This window comes from Lissotriton vulgaris, unplaced genomic scaffold, assembly GCF_964263255.1.
Source record: "Lissotriton vulgaris unplaced genomic scaffold, aLisVul1.2 SCAFFOLD_6724, whole genome shotgun sequence".
Lineage (NCBI taxonomy): Eukaryota > Metazoa > Chordata > Amphibia > Caudata > Salamandridae > Lissotriton > Lissotriton vulgaris.
This window is the reverse complement of record NW_028255684.1, coordinates 63903-83040: the sequence shown is the minus strand read 5'-3', so window position 1 is coordinate 83040 and position 19138 is coordinate 63903. Positions and strand designations below refer to the sequence as shown.

Here is a 19138-nt window from a genome sequence, read left to right as displayed (position 1 = left end):
AAGAGCAAGTTTCCTCGACTACAAATAGGATCGAAAAGAAGGATGAACCCCGATATGTAAAAAGACTAAGAATAAGAATAAAAACAGTCGAAGAAAAACTGAAAGACCGAAAAAGGGCTGAAAGTGAAAGAAAAGAAGCCCGAGGAAAATCCATCCGAAAGGGCGGCAGAGTAAAGAAACAGAACAAACTGTATCGGAGCCCTGAATGGACTTATCTGGTGTTGGAAGAAATTGATGAGCCCGAAGCCTGTGGCAAAAGCGACGAAGGGTCCATTGCTGATCGGAGTTCTGACGAAGACCCTCCTTGAGGTGAAGCGAAGTAAAACTTCTGCTGAGAAGAAACGAAGAGGGGTTGAGAAAGCCACCTGTAAGATAAAATGTCTGATTCAAATGTCACTGGAAGATCCAGATTTAGCTGTTGCAAAACATGCTGTAAAATATGCATCTGTAATATAGTAATAATGATAGTGATATGGATAGGATTAACAGTGTTTATACCTTTTATGATAAGCAAAGACCCTAACATATATCCTACAGACTTGACGACACAAGACGCAGAAGTTGTACATACCGAAGAAACACCACGAAGAGTAGAAAGACGTGACAATTCAATGAGGCTGAGACATACACGACCTGACTTAGAAACAGCAGATGAGGGAGAACTACATTATCACGAAATGAAGAACAGGACACACTTAAATGTTTTCGCAAACCTTTTAGTGCATTATGTAGAAGATATGGAAATAGAAGATTGCTATGTCTGCATGATGCTACCTACTTCAGTAGCTGAAGGCGTGACATACCACCATTTACCCCTGACCTATGGAATTTCCTGTAGTATATTAGCAAGCTTATTCTATAGAAGCACTTTACAGTATTATTTCTCAAACACTGACGTTATCTTTTCAGAACTTCCTATTAGAGGGAATCTGAACCTTGTACATACACTTGGTGGAGTGACTCGCTACATGGGAGAATACTTCCTGATGATAGGTGACATAGATCTGAATGAAGCTCGTAAAGCTAACTTGACATGTTCTTTACATGCACAAGAGAAAATGTTCTTGAAGATGGCAGAGAAGAGAAGGGAAAAGTTTCAGAAAAAGGCAAATGACGAGAAGGACAGAACACCTAGATGGGCAGAAAACATGGATAACACCTCACAAAGCGAAGTTGCTCCTGCTCTGTTGCTGGATTTTGAACGGAAAGGGAAACTCTGTATTCATAGAGAAAAGACTAGTTATTATAACAATGTATTCATTGGTTCCAGCGAGTGTGAACACAATTACAAGGTAATTGGAGGTTGGGGTTTCAAAAATGGGTCAGAACCTGTGTTTCCAGGAATTTATTATATATGTGGAAACAAGGCGTATTTCAAATTGCCGGATCACTGGTATGGAAGCTGCTACTTTGGCATTGTCTTTCCGAAAATATACCATGTGAACAATGCAGCTGGAAGCAATGAGATTACTAATGGCTTAGTGCGTAGCAAACGTGAAAGTGTAGGAGAAATTGTAGGTGATATTTTTAGTGCACCGATACCTGGAATGGGGGTAGTTCTGAATACTCACAGAATCTGCAAATTATCTACAGTAGTGGATCGGTTATCAACTGACACTGCTGCTGGATTTCTGATGATCAATACCGAAATGGTTGCGATCAGATCAATGGTTTTACAGAATCGCCTTGCTCTTGATACCTTATTGGCAAAAGAGGGCGGAGTCTGCAGGATGCTGAGGGCACAACATTGTTGCACTTACATTCCTGATAAAAGTGTCGAAATTAAGAAATATATAAGAAACATTACTAATTTGGAAAAAGAACTCAAACCATTAGAGGTTGACAGTGCCTGGAAGAGACTGACTGATGGTCTCTCCTCTGTAGGTAGTTGGTTCTCTAACTTAGGTAAAAGTCTTATATGGAAAATACTGATGCCAATAGCTGGAATAGGTTTGATTGTTCTGATCGTATTCATCTGTTGCAAATGCCAGAAATGCAGAAAATATATAGTGAATAAAAGAGGAAAACGAAAGGCTGAAGAATTAGAATTAGAAGAATTGAGAAACCAGATATATAAGAAAATAAAGAACAATCATACACACAGAGAGGCGGAGAGAAAGCTCAACAATAAGTTCGTCGAGATTGAGATGGATGAATTGGATGAATGAAGTTGGCATCTGTTTTCATGTGTAGTGATGATAGTAAATATCATCAAAGAGGGGATTGATGGAGCAAGGATTCGCACGTAACGCGACTTGCTCTCTTTCATGAACCTCGCCTGAATCATAACTGTACTAACTCCGATTGTTTGTCATTTTAGTTGTATTTCCCCAACACACGGGTGTCCCTAGGAGGCTTGCCTATGTGTTTTTCATCATAATCAAGCTTGCACATTAATAAAATGGCCGCTTTGCAGAAATCCAGTCTGCGCATGCGTCTGTCATACCCATGTGATGTGACGCACTCGCAATCTGGAGGGAAAAGTTCGCTCATGCGCAGTGGTGTTAAAATGGCCGCTTGTCACTAATCATGCTTCATGCTATCTTAAGCCGCTTTTGTATATGCATCTTTTCTGCACTAACTCTTAATGCAATAAGTATTATAAAATAAGGGATTAAGAGTAGTTGGTCATGGTGTACAGTGTATTCATTTTATTCTGTGTTATTAATTTGTTTTCGCTTACTTTTCATGTACCGCGTAAATGAGGGCCTGGACTTAGTGACCAGGACCATACTGAAGCTGACGTATCCCTCATCACGTGACCTAAGATCTGGGACGTGCAGCAATGGAACCTGGCCAGTTGGCCATTGAAAAGGGGACTGTCCTTTCCTGACGCACCTTCGCCCTTGAAGACCTGCTATTTTTATTCTGAATGTGCAACAATGTTGCAAACCTTTTCTTCACTATTGTACTTTCCCACACGTAGGCCTGGGAACCCAGGTGTTAGGGGGAGGGTAATGTCACGTGAAGTATAGGTGGTACCTATGATCTAACCACCTCCCTTGACCAATCAGAAGATGGGGCTTTGTCATTTTGCAACATTTATGGGTGGTCTTGGGGACCTAAAATTGTATAAATAGCCTAGGTTAGCTTAGAGAAATTGTCCGACTTGTCCGAGTAGCAGACCTGTCACTGACCCTACGAACTCTATAGGTGCCTGATACAGAGTGCTGCGGAGCATTCTGCCTGAAACTTTCCACAAACTCCAAGGGGTGGAAATTAGTCCTAAGTGCTAAGCAAAGCACTTTGCTGGGAGATTCGAAAACCCAATCGGGGTTATTGGCGGATTCCGTGCAGACGAGGGGGTAACGCTGGCGTTGCATCCGAACCTGTGAGGGGTTGGTCGTGCCTTGGTGAACCCAGTCCTGACCCAGACCTGAGGGGTATCCTGTCCTGACTGTCCATGAGCTGTACCTGCTCACCTTCTGGTATTTCCTGAATCCTTGAGGGTCCTTGTCCCTTTCTTTCCCAACTGACCCGTGGCCAGGGTTAGTCCTCATTCCCACCTAGGTAAATATTGGTATAGGTGTCTGTCTATACTATAACCCTCAACTTTTCCTCCTCTGATTAAAGCAATCTTGCCTGCGATATTCTCCATGTCTCTTTTGAATGTAATTTCATGCTATTGATTATTAGTAAATGTTCCACTTTTACCCTTCCTATAGGACATTGTTAAACCAACTGTTTATCTAGATTGTTCCACTTATTCCTTTTCCCTTAGTATGGTTGCCGTGAAGTTAGTAAAGATAGCATAAGGTTTAGGAATTAGTATTAAGATATTAGGCCTCACATTAGGTCCTCCTCACGTCCTTGCCCTAGTTTAAACTATATTAGCTTAATATGTTTAATATGATTCATGCCCTATAGTGTTCCCTTTTACTCTATGATACTCACTCTCATCCATAGCTATATCCTTGTTCTGATAATAATCATTGATGTACTACTTTGCATTTGCCTACTTGTAATGGCATTTTCGTCCTAAACTTATACTATATAAACCCTTTAAAACCATCAAGGTGTCTGTGGTCATTATACATTAAAGTGATATTAAAAGTACTAAATGTGAAAAGCATTTTCTCCCTTTTAGGAAAACCCTTATCTCCTGTCCACTGCTAGCTCCTGATCCGTCAGGAGTAATGTGCCTGTGGTAAGTCAGGTACATGAATAGTAAGTGGTGTAAGAGTCACCCACTCGATTACTCATAGAGCGTGGCAGAGGTTTCACCCGGTTCATTGCAAAACACTGTCATCGTATGCACGCCAGGGCCCAGTGCGTGGAAAATTTGGTAATCTAGTGAGCCGCGCGCTCTATCATCACCACTACGCCTGACACCTGACTGACGTCTCCCGGCCCTGCCAGCCGGTCTGGGCACACTTCTGTTTGCTAATCCTATCCACCCAAAGGGCCAGTTCACCGTTGATAACCTGTTCCAGGTTAACAACAGCAAGGATACATGACGACCTCCACGGCACGACCGCAAGTATTGCAAGAGCTGGGGAAGACGGTTCGGAGAGCGAAGGTGTTCACTTAGTTTCACCCTTCCAGAAAAGTCCCAACAGAATCGTCATTTTAGCTACCCCAAGGCGAGCCAGGTACCCCCGCTGGTGTCTGTATGGAATGAGAAGTTTGAGGTTTAACACTGCCATATCATCTGTTAAACTAGCTTCACATGTTAACTCTCCTTTGCTTCATTTTTAGGTTTCGCCTCGCCGAAGGATGCGCTCTGCGCATCCTTTTCGGCGCAGGCGAAATCCTGTTGAGTTCCATAGTGTGGCTTTGTCCGGCCCTCGTCCTTGATTGGCTGGCTCCGTAAACGGAGCCTTGCCATTGGACGAGGGGCCTGTCCGTCAATGCCGGACCAGACACGGGGGCGTTCCCGACATTCTTTGGCTTTTGCCGACGTCACGGGACGCCGGGAACGCCCCCGTGTCTGGTCCGGCATTGCCGGCACTACTGCGTCTCTTCTTCCCGTTTCCCGCCCCGTGACTGGCCGGCCGGCCAATCCTAGCGCGGCCGGCCGGAAGTGCCCGCCCCCCCGCCGCCCAGGGGAAGAAGGAAGACGGCGGCCCACAACAAGTATGGCGGCCCACGCGGGGCTCCCGTGGCCTGCCTGGAGGGAGCCCCGGAAGAAGCGGAGGACGTTGCCGGGCAGGTGTTGGACGGCGACATAGGCGAGGTCGAGGTGAGCAAGGGCCCGGAGCAGGCACAGAAGGTAGAGACTGGTGCGGGCAGAACGGGGGCCATAACGAGGGCAGCATGCGATCGAGTGAAAACAGAGAGAGATCCAGGCGGGTCGCGCACTGCCCCTATGGTGATAGCGGGATAATTCCCTGAGACAATTCACTGGTGAGTGCGTGTTAAATCTTGCCTTCCCGCCCCCTCCTCCCCCTCCCCGTGTGTCCGTTCCGCCCCCTCCCCGTGTGAAAGGGATTTGTTTCTGGAGCTCGGCTCGGGTCCATTCCCGCCCCCTCCCGCTTCCCGCCCCCCCCCCCTCCCCCCTCCCGCTCGGAAGTGCGTGTGCAGTTGCTCATCTTGCCTTCCCGCCCCCTCCTCCCCCCTCCCCGTGTGTCCGTTCCGCCCCCCTCCCCGTGTGCAAGGGATTTGTTTCTGGAGCTCGGCTCGGGTCCATTCCTGCCCCCCTCCCGCTTCCCGCCCCCCCCTGTTCTGTGCCCGTTCCCGCCACCCTCCCTCCCTGTGCTCGCCCCTGTCCTGTGCCCGTCCACTTAAACTGCATCCTCTGATGCATTTGTTTTTGTTCCCGCACTCTTTCGATCAGGGAGCCATTCTTCCAGTGCTCGAACTCTCCCTGCTGGTTCCAGTGTGCGGACAGCACCTGTCCCCCTACAAACTTTAAAGAGAGCACACGTGGTGCCCGTTAGCTCGGGTCCATTCCTGCCCCCTCCCGCCCCCCCCCTGTTCTGTGCCCGTTCCCGCCACCCTCCCTCCCTGTGCTCGCCCCTGTCCTGTGCCCGTCCACTTAAACTGCATCCTCTGATGCATTTGTTTTTGTCTTCCAGTGCTCGAACTCTCCCTGCTGGTTCCAGTGTGCGGACAGCACCTGTCCCCCTACAAACCTTAAAGAGAGAACACGTGGTGCCCGTTAGCTCGGGTCCATTCCTGCCCCCCTCCCGCTTCCCGCCCCCCCCTGTTCTGTGCCCGTTCCCGCCACCCTCCCTCCCTGTGCTAGCCCCTGTCCTGTGCCCGTCCACTTAAACTGCATCCTCTGATGCATTTGTTTTGTTCCCGCACTCTTTCGATCAGGGAGCCATTCTTCCAGTGCTCGAACTCTCCCTGCTGGTTCCAGTGTGCGGACAGCACCTGTCCCCCTACAAACTTTAAAGAGAGCACACGTGGTGCCCGTTAACATGCGTGGCCGCCTGCTTGCCGCCGTCGACTGAGTCCTCTGGCTGTCTCTGTTGTGACCGTCACAGGGTAAGGGGTGCGGGGGACGGTGAAGGTATGAAAGCTGGGCCGCGGCTTCCGAGCCTTTATCGGTAGACTCCAGGCAGCGGTGCAGTGCTGAGGGGCGCGGGGCTACGGGGGCCACTTCCGGTCACAGTGAAGAGGGGCCAGGGGGTGCTGGGCCCCCCTCGCAGGGGGCGAGAGCAGTGCGGACAGATAGGACGCAGGGAGAGATTACCAGCTGCCACTTTTGAAACTTTTTTTTTTAACTTCCTGCCCCTGGTGTGATCTGTGTTTGGCTGCAGTCTTCACCCCCTTGAGTGTGCGCAGCAGCGTGTGTCTCGGTGTTCACGGCTGCTGGTGTTTCTCTGTCTCAAAAAAAAAAGTGCGCAGCAGCGTGTGTCTCGGTGTTCGTGGCTGCCGATGTTTCTCTGTCTCTCTCTCCCAGTGTCTGGCTTTTCTGGTCCATATATTTGTCTGCTTTCTGTGTCTTAGTCTCTCTTAGTCTCTCTGTGTGTGCAGCTCTTGTCTGTGTGACTGTGTCCTCTGTTTCTACCTGTGTTGCCATCTCCCAAGGTGTGTCTCTTCTAGTGTCTGCAGGCTCTGTTGTCCGTCTGTCTCTTAGTGTCTGCGTCTCCCATTTGTTTGATTCTCCCTTTGTTGCATCTCAAAGTCTGTATCACCAAGTGTCTGTGGCCCATCTCTTTTTCTTTGTTTCTTAGTGTCTTTCTCTCGGTGTCTGAGTCACTCTGTCTGCCTCTTCCATATGTGTGAGTCTCCCTGTATTGCTTGTTGCATTTCGCAAAGTCTGTCTCTTCTGCTGTCTGCAGGCTCTGTCGTCCATCTGTCTATTGGTGTTTGTGTCTCCCAGTGTCTGTGAGTCACTCTGTCTGCCTCTCCCATGTGTCTGATACTCCCTGTGTTGCATCTGCCAAGGTCTGTATCGCCCACTGTCTGCGAGTTCGATGGTCCATCAATGTTTCTCTGTGACACAGTGTCTGTATCTCCCGGTGTCTGTGATACCCATGTATCTGCCTCTCCCATGTGTCTCTCTCTTCCATGTATCTCTCTCTGCCATGTCCTGGTATCTACCATTTGCATCTCCCAATGTCTGGCTCTTCCAGTGTCTGCGCGATCTGTGGCCCATCAATGTGTCTCTCTGTCTTAGTCTCTGTGTCTCCCGGTGTCTGTGATACCCATGTATCTGCCTCTCCCATATGACTCTCTCTCCCAGTATCTGCGGGTTCTGTGGTCCATCACTGTGTCTCTGTCTTAGTGTCTGTGTCTCCCATTGTCTGTGATACCCATGTGTCTTTCTCTCCCACGTGCCGTCATATCCCATATGCATCTCCCACGGATTGTCTCTCCCAGTGTTTGCAGGTTCTGTGGTCCATCTGTGTCGCTCTTAGTGTATGTGTCTCCCATATTCTGTGTCTCTGCGTTATGATTCCTATGTGTCTGGTCTCCAGTGTACATCTCCTATGTGCCTGCATCACCCAAAGTCTGTCTCTCCCAGTGTCTACGGGTTCTGTGGGCCACCTCTGTGTCTCCATGTGCTTGTTTCTCCCATGGGCTTGTTTCTCCCATGTGCATCTCCCTGACTCTCTCTCCCAGTATCTGCGGGTTCTGTGGTCCATCACTGTGTCTCTGTCTTAGTGTCTGTGTCTCCCATTGTCTGTGATACCCATGTGTCTTTCTCTCCCACGTGCCGTCATATCCCATATGCATCTCCCACGGATTGTCTCTCCCAGTGTTTGCAGGTTCTGTGGTCCATCTGTGTCGCTCTTAGTGTATGTGTCTCCCATATTCTGTGTCTCTGCGTTATGATTCCTATGTGTCTGGTCTCCAGTGTACATCTCCTATGTGCCTGCATCACCCAAAGTCTGTCTCTCCCAGTGTCTACGGGTTCTGTGGGCCACCTCTGTGTCTCCATGTGCTTGTTTCTCCCATGGGCTTGTTTCTCCCATGTGCATCTCCCATGTGTTCGCATCTTCCATGGTCTGCCTCTCCCAGAGTCTGCAGGCTCTGTGGTCCACATCTGTATCTGTGTCTCTTAGTGTCTGTGTCTCCCAGTGTCTGTGATTTCTTGTGTCTACCTCCCATGTGTCCACATCTCCCATGGTCTTTCTCTCCCAGTGTCAGCAGGTTCTGTGGTCCGCCTCTGTCTGTGTGTCTTAGTGTCTGTGTCTCCCATTGTCTGTAACTGCCTGTGTTTGCCTCTTCCTGCGTTTCCATTTCCCCTACATCTGTGACTCCCTTCTGTCTCCCAGTGTGTGTTCCTCGTGTCCATGCCTTCGCCCTCTGCTGTCTGTCTCCCAGTGACTCTCTAGTGGCCCCTTCTGTCTCCACACATGAGTGGGTATAAGTGAGGAGAAGAGCTGAAGTGTGATTGAGGACTGCACTATCAGATGTATGTGATTGGCAGCTCGGCAGACACCTCTGATGATCTTGTAAATGCTGCTTGGCAGCTGCAGTGGGTCCCTGCCAGTGCTTTGATTCTGGGGTGAATGCTCCTGTTAGAAGTAGGGAAGGGGGTGTGCGGTGTATTTGTGGTCCTGGGGAAACGTTCTCTTTAAAGCCAGAAACTTCAAGGTTTTTCTCCTCCATATTTGTTCATAATTATTGATTTTTTTTTTTAGCTGTTAGATCTATGCAAATCTCTTGTTTTGTGGTTATTTTTTGTGGCAGCTAGTCTGAGTAAACAGTCGGTGTGTCTTTTAGATGAGGAGCGTGTGGCAGGGAGGTAACAGATTTGTCCAGGATCACAAGTGGGAAAGCCAGCTCTAAAACTTCAGAATCTTGGTTTTAGTGTCAGCAACGAATTTGTGTATATATTTTTACATCTAACTTAATCACTGAGCCACGTGTCCTGGCGTTATCGCATTTCTTAAAAACGACTATCTAGTTTTTTTTTCTTCTTTTGCTTTGGTAAGCTATGGCACATTTTTTTTCTTATTTCTATTGTTTGTTCCACATTTCCTGTAGCACTCTCCTGTGTGTGTGTGGCTCTGGGTGGGTGTGTGTGTGGCTCTGGGAGGGTGTGTGTGTGGCTGTGGGTGGGTGTGTGTGGCTCTGGGTGTGTGTGTGGCTCTGGGTGGGTGGGTGTGTGTGTGTGGCTCTGGGTGGGTGTGTGTGTGTGTGGCTCTGGGTGGGTGTGTGTGTGTGTGGCTCTGGGTGGGTGTGTGTGTGTGTGGCTCTGGGTGGGTGTGTGTGTGTGTGGCTCTGGGTGGGTGTGTGTGTGTGTGTGGCTCTGGGTGGGTGTGTGTGTGTGTGTGGCTCTGGGTGGGTGTGTGTGTGTGTGTGGCTCTGGGTGTGTGTGTGTGTGTGTGGCTCTGGGTGTGGGTGTGTGTGTGTGTGTGTGGCTCTGGGTGTGTGTGTGTGTGTGTGTGTGTGTGTGTGTGTGTGGCTCTGGGTGGGTGTGTGTGTGTAGCTCTGGGTGGGTGTGTGTGTGGCTCTGGGTGGTTGGGGGTGGCTCTGGGTATGTATGTGTGTGTGGCTGTGGCTCTGGGTATGTGTGTGTGTGTGGCTGTGGCTCTGGGTATGTGTGTGTGTGTGGCTGTGGCTCTGGGTATGTGTGTGTGTGGCTGTGGCTCTGGGTATGTGTGTGTGTGGCTGTGGCTCTGGGTGTGTGTGTGTGTGTGTGGCTGTGGCTCTGGGTGTGTGTGTGGCTCTGGGTGTGTGTGTGGCTCTGGGTGTGTGTGTGTGTGTGGCTCTGGGTGTGTGTGTGTGTGGCTCTGGGTGTGTGTGTGTGTGGCTCTGGGGGGGTGTGTGTGGCTCTGGGTGTGTGTGTCTGTGTGGCTCTGGGTGTGTGTGTGTGTGTGTGGTAGTAATTGCTGTCTGCTGAGCTCGTCCGTAGGGTACAATAGGTCTCACATTTGCGAGAGATTAAGCTAATGGCAATGTAAATGACAATGCCATTTATTTATCTGTTTTTAAAACCAACACATAAATACAAATTTTGTCATTTACAATGCCAATAGCTCTAACTTTTCCAAAGGCGAAACCATTGCATTGTAAATGCTTGTTGGAAATGATGCATCAGTTTTTCTCGTAAAACTAAAGACTAGTTTACATTTGTAGGTTCAAAGATGTTTCTGTTACTCTGCTGAATTGAATTGTTTGTCTCGTATCATTGCTTTAAATGGAAATATAGAAGTTACGTTTAGTCAGAAGAAGAAAAGTGAGTATTTATTTGGGTGCTTTAGCATACAAATGGTTTCAAAATCCAAAGTACGAAATAGCCTTTTCAAGCTAGGTGGTAAATAGGAAAAATAAGTGGGGTTTTAGGAAAGAGCTTTGTATGCCAGCAAAGCATGTAGGGAGCTCACTACAGCTGTGAAGTGCTCTGGGAGCCATAAGGGGTGAAGAGAGAAATAGCTGCAAAGTATCGTCAATGCTTTGCTTGTGAATACTAGAGGGAAGCAAGGATTGTAAGGGTGTGTGTGAAATCAAAATGAAGCGTGCATACCACACAAACGGACTTAGAGTGGATCAATATTTGCTGTAGGTGAAAAGCATTTGCGTGTGTAAGCTGTGAATTAACGGTATTAACCTCTCTTTACACATCTGCAAAGGGCTTCTAGTAACACAGCACACCCAGAGTGGAGAGAGAAAGTTGGAGGGGGAGAGGGCGAGTCAGGGGAACAGGTTCTTCTTTGATGGAATACCAGATGAAAATAAAGCGTATTTAGATTTTAGCCCATTACTACCTTTTGGAGACAAGTTCATGGGGAGCCAGGAAACTTATTTGTCGATGTTTGTTTTGCTTTTCCTGGCTCTAACAGATTGTGGTTGAATGATGTAAGTCCTCGGGGCGCACACACGGCTGGGGGCAATTGCTGAACGTCTTCGCATGCATTGACTAACAGCCTACAACTACAATAACGCCAGTGTCTGTGGGGAGGTTGCTTGCATTCTCTGGTCTGTGCTAAGCACCCCTACCTGCTCAGAGGCCCCAGCAGACGTGGTGTTATCTACTGTAGTCTGTCACCAGGCAATGTCAGGCCTAGACAGGCTGTAAAAAAGGAAACCTATTGAGTGCAGTGCAGTGAAGGGTGAGTGATGTCTGTGTGAGTGCAGGTTGAGCAGTGTGCCTGTGTGAGACCAGGGTGAGTGATGTGTGTGTGAGTGCTGGGTGAGCAGTGCGCCTGTGTGAGTCCAGGGTGAGTGATGCCTGTGTGAGTGCAAGTTGAGCAGTGTGCCTGTGTGAGTGCAGGTTGAGCAGTGTGCTTGTGTGAGTCCAGGGTGAGTGATGCCTGTGTGAGTGCAGGGTGAGTGATGCCTGTGTGAGTCCAGGGTGAGTGATGCCTGTGTGAGTCCAGGGTGAGTGATGTCTTTGTGAGTGCAGGTTGAGCAGTGTGCCTGTGTGAGTGCAGGATGAGTGATGTCTGTGTGAGTGCAGGGTGAGTGATGCCTGTGTGAGTGCAGGGTGGGCAGTGTGCCTGTGTGAGTCCAGGGTGAGTGATGTCTGTGTGAGTGCAGGGTGAGCAGTGTACCTATGTGAGTCCAGAGTGAGTGATGTGGATGGGTGATTGCTGGCTTAGTAATGTGTCAGGGAAGGGTGAGTAATGGGTCTATGAGTGCAGGGTGACTGTGACTATGTGAATGCAGGGAGAGAGATGTATCTGTGCAAAGAGACCTGTCTGTCTACTCCCAGAGATGTATTCGTCAAGCCACCTCTTTCTCAAATGTGCTTGAGAATACCCAGTTTGCCCACTCTTTTTTCAAAATGTTCTTGTGGGAGAACCCCCCGAACCCTCCGTAGGTTGTTCGGCCTCGCTTGCTGCACTCGCTCGCCACAGTGCAGTATTTACGCTTCACCACTTTCAAATGTCACCAGCCGCCACTGGGTGTGGCATCAGTTGAGCTCTTCTTCAAAGAAAAGGAGAAATCCCGAAGTTTTGGGCACTTTGCGACCATGAACAGGCACTTGCTGCCTCCACTGCCCACTAACAGGATGCTCCGGGGAGCCGGACTCTTTGACCCAGAGTGACTACCAGTAGTGCCTGCCTGCACGAGACCTGCACTTTACACTACTGCATTGACAGCCTGCGATGACTGCCAAAGCAAAGCTCCAGCAACGACCATCTGCGATGCGTGGTACGATCTTTGCACTTCAACGATAACCGTCCGTGACGCCCAGCATGCTCTTTGCGGTCCCTGTCCCAAAAAAACTCTTCGTCTGGGACTTTTAAAACAAACTTTTTCAGCTGGACTAACATGGTCCCTGTACCTGGCCTGCACTCCTTCATGGTCATCCTGAACTTGTGACTTTCACCCGATATTGCATGATCAGATAACCACGAGTGGCGCTTTGTGCTTTTAGACGCATTACTTACCTGAACTCCTTAAAATTGCATATCTCCGGTTTTACTGATTGTATTTTTGTCATTTTTTTCAAATAATTAATTTCATTTTACTCAGATTTTTTCTAAAATGGTGTGGGGTTTCTCCTGTATTGTGTTTTCACTTTATTACTATTTGAAGTGCTGCATAAATACTTTACACATTGCCTCTAACTTTAGCCTGACTGTTTTGTGCCAAACTATCAGAGGTTTAAGTACAGGTTCAATTTGGGGTTGCTTGTGACTTCAGTCTGACAGAAAATGGGATTGCTGCTTGAGTAGGGTTTCACGCCCTCAACCAGTAACTCGATTACCTACAGTTATTATTTTCATGGTGGGTGCCTGAGTCAGGATTTGTGTAGTAAAACGTAACAGGTGAATTTTAGAGTTTTTTTGTTTTAATTCTTACTTATAATCTCAAATGCAAAATACCAGTTAGGGAACACTGGGGAGTTTCTTGTCTTTAGGTAGAGAACTCCTCTTTTCTATGAAGCACTTCTACAACACCATTCACCCACTAAATTAGCAGAATGTTTACGCAAAGGATTAGCTCAATAGCCATCCACAGTGTGTTAGAAAAGTGACAAACTTCTAGCATTTCTTTAAGTATCAGATTAGCAGGTTCTATGAATGCCCAGGTGAAAAATGTCTACACAGATACAGGCTACAGCTTTGGTTTGGTATAATACCATTCAAGTCAAGGTAGAATAGGTAAAAAAGCACCTTGAACATTATCTTACTTGCAAATGAAAATTAAAAACCAAAATGAAAGATGCAAGGGCTACTTCTACCAATGGGCTGTTATTGAAGACAGTCTTAATCATGGTACACACCTGTGAAAAACTCTGTTCTGCTTTATCTGAGTCACAATCTGTGCTTATGTTGCTTCTTTGTCTTCAAAAGATACCCATTCTCAAAATTTAAAAACTGTGAGATATAAAATGACAGCGGAGAGGACAATCTTAGGAATCAGAAGTGTAAAAGTGATTTTGGGTATATAGAGACACTCTGATTAAAATGTTAATCCTTTTTAAATGATATAATGCCAAGTGACTAAACATACACCTTTTCTGTGATTTTTAAACAGATTTCAAACCTGCATTAACAATAAACAGTATAATTACATATCGCATAGTTCTCGTTTTCTGCTGTCTGTTCCATATCATATGTTTTTATTTACAGCATGCCATGGTCGTATCATGACATCTATGTGTGAATATGTTTAACATCAGTTCAGAATATTATATCAGCCTACTTCTTGTTTATAACTCTGTGGTTAAGGTGTAGTAGAACACAACAGAACAGTTTGCCAAAGAATGGGCTCCCCTGCAAAATGTGATAAGGGGCCCTCTGAGTCTCCAGTATCTCACAAACATAGGTTTTTGACTGAATTGGGGCCCCACAAAATGTTGTGGGGCCTGAATGGTTGGGGCTCGTGGTGCTGCAGGGGCCTGTGTTACACTCCTGTCACAGAGTCACCTGAAAAATCACTGTTCTGGAAATTGTGCTCCACTCAAAATATAACACAAGTTTATGGAGCTGGAAAAGGAAGGTGTTCATAAATTTACAGGGATTGAAACCATGCTTCAACTTTCAGGACCGCAGCCATTATTTTCATGAAATAGATCTCACAGGAGGGGATTCAACATTTGAATAGGTGGAAAAGCATGAACCTTCACCACAATTCCTACAATCTGTGCAGCCACACTAATAAATAGTATCAATTTTGAGTAAAAAGCAATATCTTTTTGTTATGACCATGGGTCACCAACTGGAATAATATTTTATGGAATGACTATGTTGGGAAGGAAAAGTCCTCAGCATGGTAAAGGATGTGCGCCCCTGCCCTGGGACCCCAACTGTAATGATGTCTGGATTCCTAATTCTGATTTTTGTTGTCATAGGCAAACGCAGATCATGTCTGTGCACCATGACATAATCTTGTCCTATGTTTTGCGGTCATGTTGCTCCATGAGGGGCTCACAAAGCTCTACCCTTATAGTGGTGAAAGATTATCTCTTTCACCAGGAGTTAAGCTGTTGCATGAGTGCAATGGTGGCTGCATACAGCAAAGTGACCGGTAGGAGAGAACAGGTCCTTTTAAAACTGTGTCATTGGAGTGGGTTCTACTGGCTCACTCACTTTTAAAGTTTGGCTGCGGTGTGCTTAACTCACCCTTGGCCTACATCACTTTGGTGTGAAGTGTTGCACAGTGCAGGAGTGGTGTATTTGGACTGGGTGTATGTGTGTCTAGGAAGGGTACACTACAATGATACTGTAGTCCTGCACAGTGTGTGCATGTTTTTTTTATAAAGACATGCATTGTGTGTAGGTGGGCCTATGAGTGGTACAATACATGAAGGATGTAGTGCTGTGCACTGCGTGTAGGCTAAATGCATGAGCTGAAGGTATCTGTGTCTATTTGTGACAGAGCATGAAGATTGTAGTGCTGTGTAGTGCATGTAAATTAAAATTAATGCTCTGGATGTAAGCGTGCCTATGGATGGAATGGAGGATACACTACTCTGCAGTGTTTGTATTCTGTATACATGCACTGGGTATATGTGTGTCTGTGGATGGTACAATACATGGAGGGCCCTAGGTTCGATTTTGAGAGTTCCAAGCCTTCATGGTGAAATATGGAGAGGAGGTCGAGAAATCCCCCAGACAGATTTGTGTATTGCTGCATTCCTGTAAGCTGCATGAGACACACACTGGTGAAGCGATAGCCAGGCTTCTCCTGTGCTCTTCAAAGAGTGCTCTTTGATTCAGGGAGAGGCCACAAGAAAGGGGCCTGGGCACATCTGAGAACGGGGAAAACAACCTTTACAACGCAACTTTTACAACGCACTACCATTACAATGAAACTTTTACAACGCAACATCCATTACAACGCATGCCATTACAACGCAACCATTACAACGCATGACACTACAATGCATACCACTACAACGCAGTCATTACAACGCATACCATTACAACACATAGTACCCTTACACTATCCAACACTTATCCTACTGTTGCACCCCCTGGAGTTAGAATAGTAATTTTTACCCCTACACTATCCAACCTTTACCCTACTATTGCACCCCTTGGAGTTAGAATAGTAAGTTTTACCCCTGCACTATCCAACATTTACCCTACTGATGCACCCCCCTGGAGTTAGAATATAAATTTTTACCCCTACACTATCCAATACTTACCTTACATGCAATGTAATGTTATGCGTTGTAATGGTTTGCATTGTAAAGCTAGTATGCGATGTAATGGAATGCGTTGTAAAGGTAGTTTTTAAAAATTCATTGTAATGGCATGCATTGTAATGGAATGCGTTGTAATGGATGTTGCGTTGTAAAAAAATGCGTTGTAAAGGTATGCGTTGTAAAAGTATGCGTTGTAACGTCATACATCCGAGGACGGATATGGGACTGATAAGAGATCATAAAGCGTAAGGCTGGGGCTCTGGGCTAACCTTTTAATGCACATATCACTGTGGCTGGCATCCAGGTGTGAACTCTAGTCACTCCCATGGCCTGTACTGTGTGAGTATCTGCTTTGGAGTTGCTCCTGCTGGGATGGACAGCTTTTCAAGAGGAAGAGAGATACTTACAAAGTAGAAGAACCCCAACATTATTCTTCAAAGACTGAGACTCAAACACACATTTTGGACTATAAGAAGGGGAGTTTCGGATCCCAAATATTGCCATCTGCTGTGAGGAGGGGAAACTCTGAAAGACTTCTGCCTGTGACCAGGACTGGCAGCCAAGGCCTGCTAGTCTCCCTTCTGGGTGAGGGAACATCATTCAGTGAATCCAAGACCACCTGTCTTGGAGCCTGGAGCCTGCCTGCTTACCAGGACCAGTGTGCTCTGTGAGGAAAAAAGCGAAAAGAACAATTCATGAACAGAATGTCGAACAATGTCAAATATTCACCCCAGTACAGAGATCTGGGCCTAAGTCCATCAGTTCGCTTTGGTCCCCATGCCATTCCAGTTTAAACCCAGCTATATGCAAACCAGTCTTGAACCTGCTCCCAATAGGATCAGTCCGGTCATATTGCCAGGCCAGGTCCTCCATGCATCCTCCATCCTGGGACCGGTTTCAGGATTTCATCCCTCATTAGGCAAGCTGTCTTGACTCCAGTGGCATCTGGGCATACTCATCCCACTCAGGTTCACACATGCAAAAAGAGCAGGACTGGGAGTGAACGTTTGATTTATTCAGCATTCCGTCCATCATTTGTTGCTGAAGAACTGTGGGGAAAGGAGGATATTGGAGGGAACAGTGGGGAGCCTTGTCAAGTGGATTCCCTATGTGACATGAGGGAAAATGATTGCTACAACGATCAGGTTGTTTTCCATATGTAGGACAGAGTCATCAACCCTGTCTACCTTCGGAGGGCTGCAGTGAATTCAGATATGTGCCGCATTGTGCAGATCTGATTGCAATCGCCAAGTCGGCAACCATTTAACCAGGGGGGCCCAGTGTAAAGGAGATTTACGTATGGTAAGGGACAAAGGGTTGTGCAGTACTAGACAGTGACTTTGTATGCCATGAGGGGCCTCCATGGAAAAGACTGCTGTTTGGTAACAGCCGTAGACTTGTGTGGGGAGAGGGCGAAGACCACGGATGTCACCAGGGGCCGCTGCAAAGGATTTTAGCATGCCAATCAGATAGAAGCCCATAGGTTTTGAGATATGGTGACCCTGACTACAAGAGGGGGTTACTAGGAGCATTAACAACTGTGCATTTAGCTGCCATCTCCCACCAGAAAAGTGAGGATGTAGTCAAAGCATCTGCATGCCATCATCTAGGTGAAAGACCGAAGACGGAAGCATCAGAACCACCACACTGGGAGAAGAACCGGGCACTTACCCTGCAGGTGGAGCAATAGAGAACTTCCAGACTCTTCAGTAGTGAGAGACTCTGCACCCCTAGAGTGTAGCTGCCTGTGGTGGAGTCACCTGAATTAAGATGCAGCCGCTAAAAATGTCTGTGGACGAGGCACACTCAGAACCTCCAGCTGCTTCATGCATGCTGGTGCGGGTAAGACTGGTCTTGAGCTTGTCGGCCTAGGGGGAATTTGCTGCTAAAGTTAGCACAGTAGTGCTGGAACACTAGTGACCTTAAATCAGAGTCAAGGTGGACGCTGAAGACTTAGACTGCTAGTGCGGTATACCCTGGATTTTGCAATAGTGAATAGGGAATAACCGCTAATGCGAGGAGTGAATGGGACAAAGAATTACCACAGAAATACAAGAGCCCCTACCTCAAGGGGGAACTGTGTAATTGTTTATGTATGTGGTATTAAACCAAAGTGCTGAAAGTAAAATACTTCTCTTTTTCCATAACAGTGGGTATCAGGCGGGCAACTAGATCCAAATTTCGGGGGGGGGGGGGGGGGGGGGGGGGCAGCTGAAAAATATTTTGGGGTGGGCTAATTCTTCCAAACTTAGACAGAGTGGCTGTAAGAAGTGGTGAACCTATCTTCGCCCGGGCTGACACACATGAAGGGGTGGGCGGAAGCCCCGTGAGCCCAATGGGTGTTGCGCGCCTGGTGGGCATTTGGATGGACAATGATTTATTGCTGCTGCTGTGCACATTTTGAGTTGTGACCCAGTGTTCACTACCCTATACACACAGCTCCCCCAGAGGGAGCCTTGGACAGCTCAGGCCATGCTTACCGTGAGAGTCCAGTGCAGAAGGGGTACTGGGCCCAGTTACTCAGAATCCATAGTAAGTTGGGCCCTGGAACATCAGTAATAAAAGGCCTCAACCCCTACAGTTACACCCAGTAATCCCTGATTGTCCCATTGCCCACTGAAAGGTGTTCAGACAGTCCATGTTTATGTCAGTAAAAGTGCCCTTTCACAAGAAAATAATGTAACAGTTCTCTTTCATGAAACCCTTCACTTACATACACTCAAAAAAGCAATTTCTCAACAATACTGTGAATTACACCTCAAATATAAGTGTCTGATTTACAAAATGCAACAACTTGAGTCAAAGATGTCAAGAGGCCATTGGTTGAGGCACTGCACATATTTATAAAATGATAATTTTTAAACTTAATTTCCAAGCACATAGAAAGATTGACTAGCCTAAACAGTATGGAGTTTCATCAAGTCTGTAACCCCATATAATATTGAGAAACGTATTTTAATTCCCAAGTGACTAACTGAAAAGCGATTTCACTGAATGTTAGTTTTCCTGTGATAAACTTAAAAGGTATTAAACAGTAAACAGCAAGTTAGATGTTCCTTCCTTTGATTAATCTATGAGGCATTATTGTAAAAGTATTGCAGAGAAGTACTGGTAAAGCGGTATATACACATAAGGGTTGACCGGCTAAATTTGAGGCTATGGTTTCTATTTTTACAAGTAAAAGAAGTG

The 19138-nt window shown here is 46.9% G+C and overlaps 1 protein-coding gene across 1 annotated transcript in view; it reads right to left on the bottom strand.

Annotated features, from left to right (window-relative positions):
• Positions 1-6882: 6882 nt before the first annotated feature.
• LOC147659038 (uncharacterized) overlaps positions 6883-19138 on the bottom strand; it is a 45213-nt gene continuing 32957 nt past the window's right edge. Inside the window, exons 2-3 of the mRNA XM_086952023.1 lie at positions 8322-10270; positions 6883-7941 (exon numbers count right to left, since the gene is read on the bottom strand). Coding sequence (XP_086808149.1) covers positions 9336-10270 — 935 coding nt within the window. The 3' untranslated portion in view covers positions 6883-7941; positions 8322-9335. The remainder of the gene's footprint in view (positions 7942-8321; positions 10271-19138) is intronic.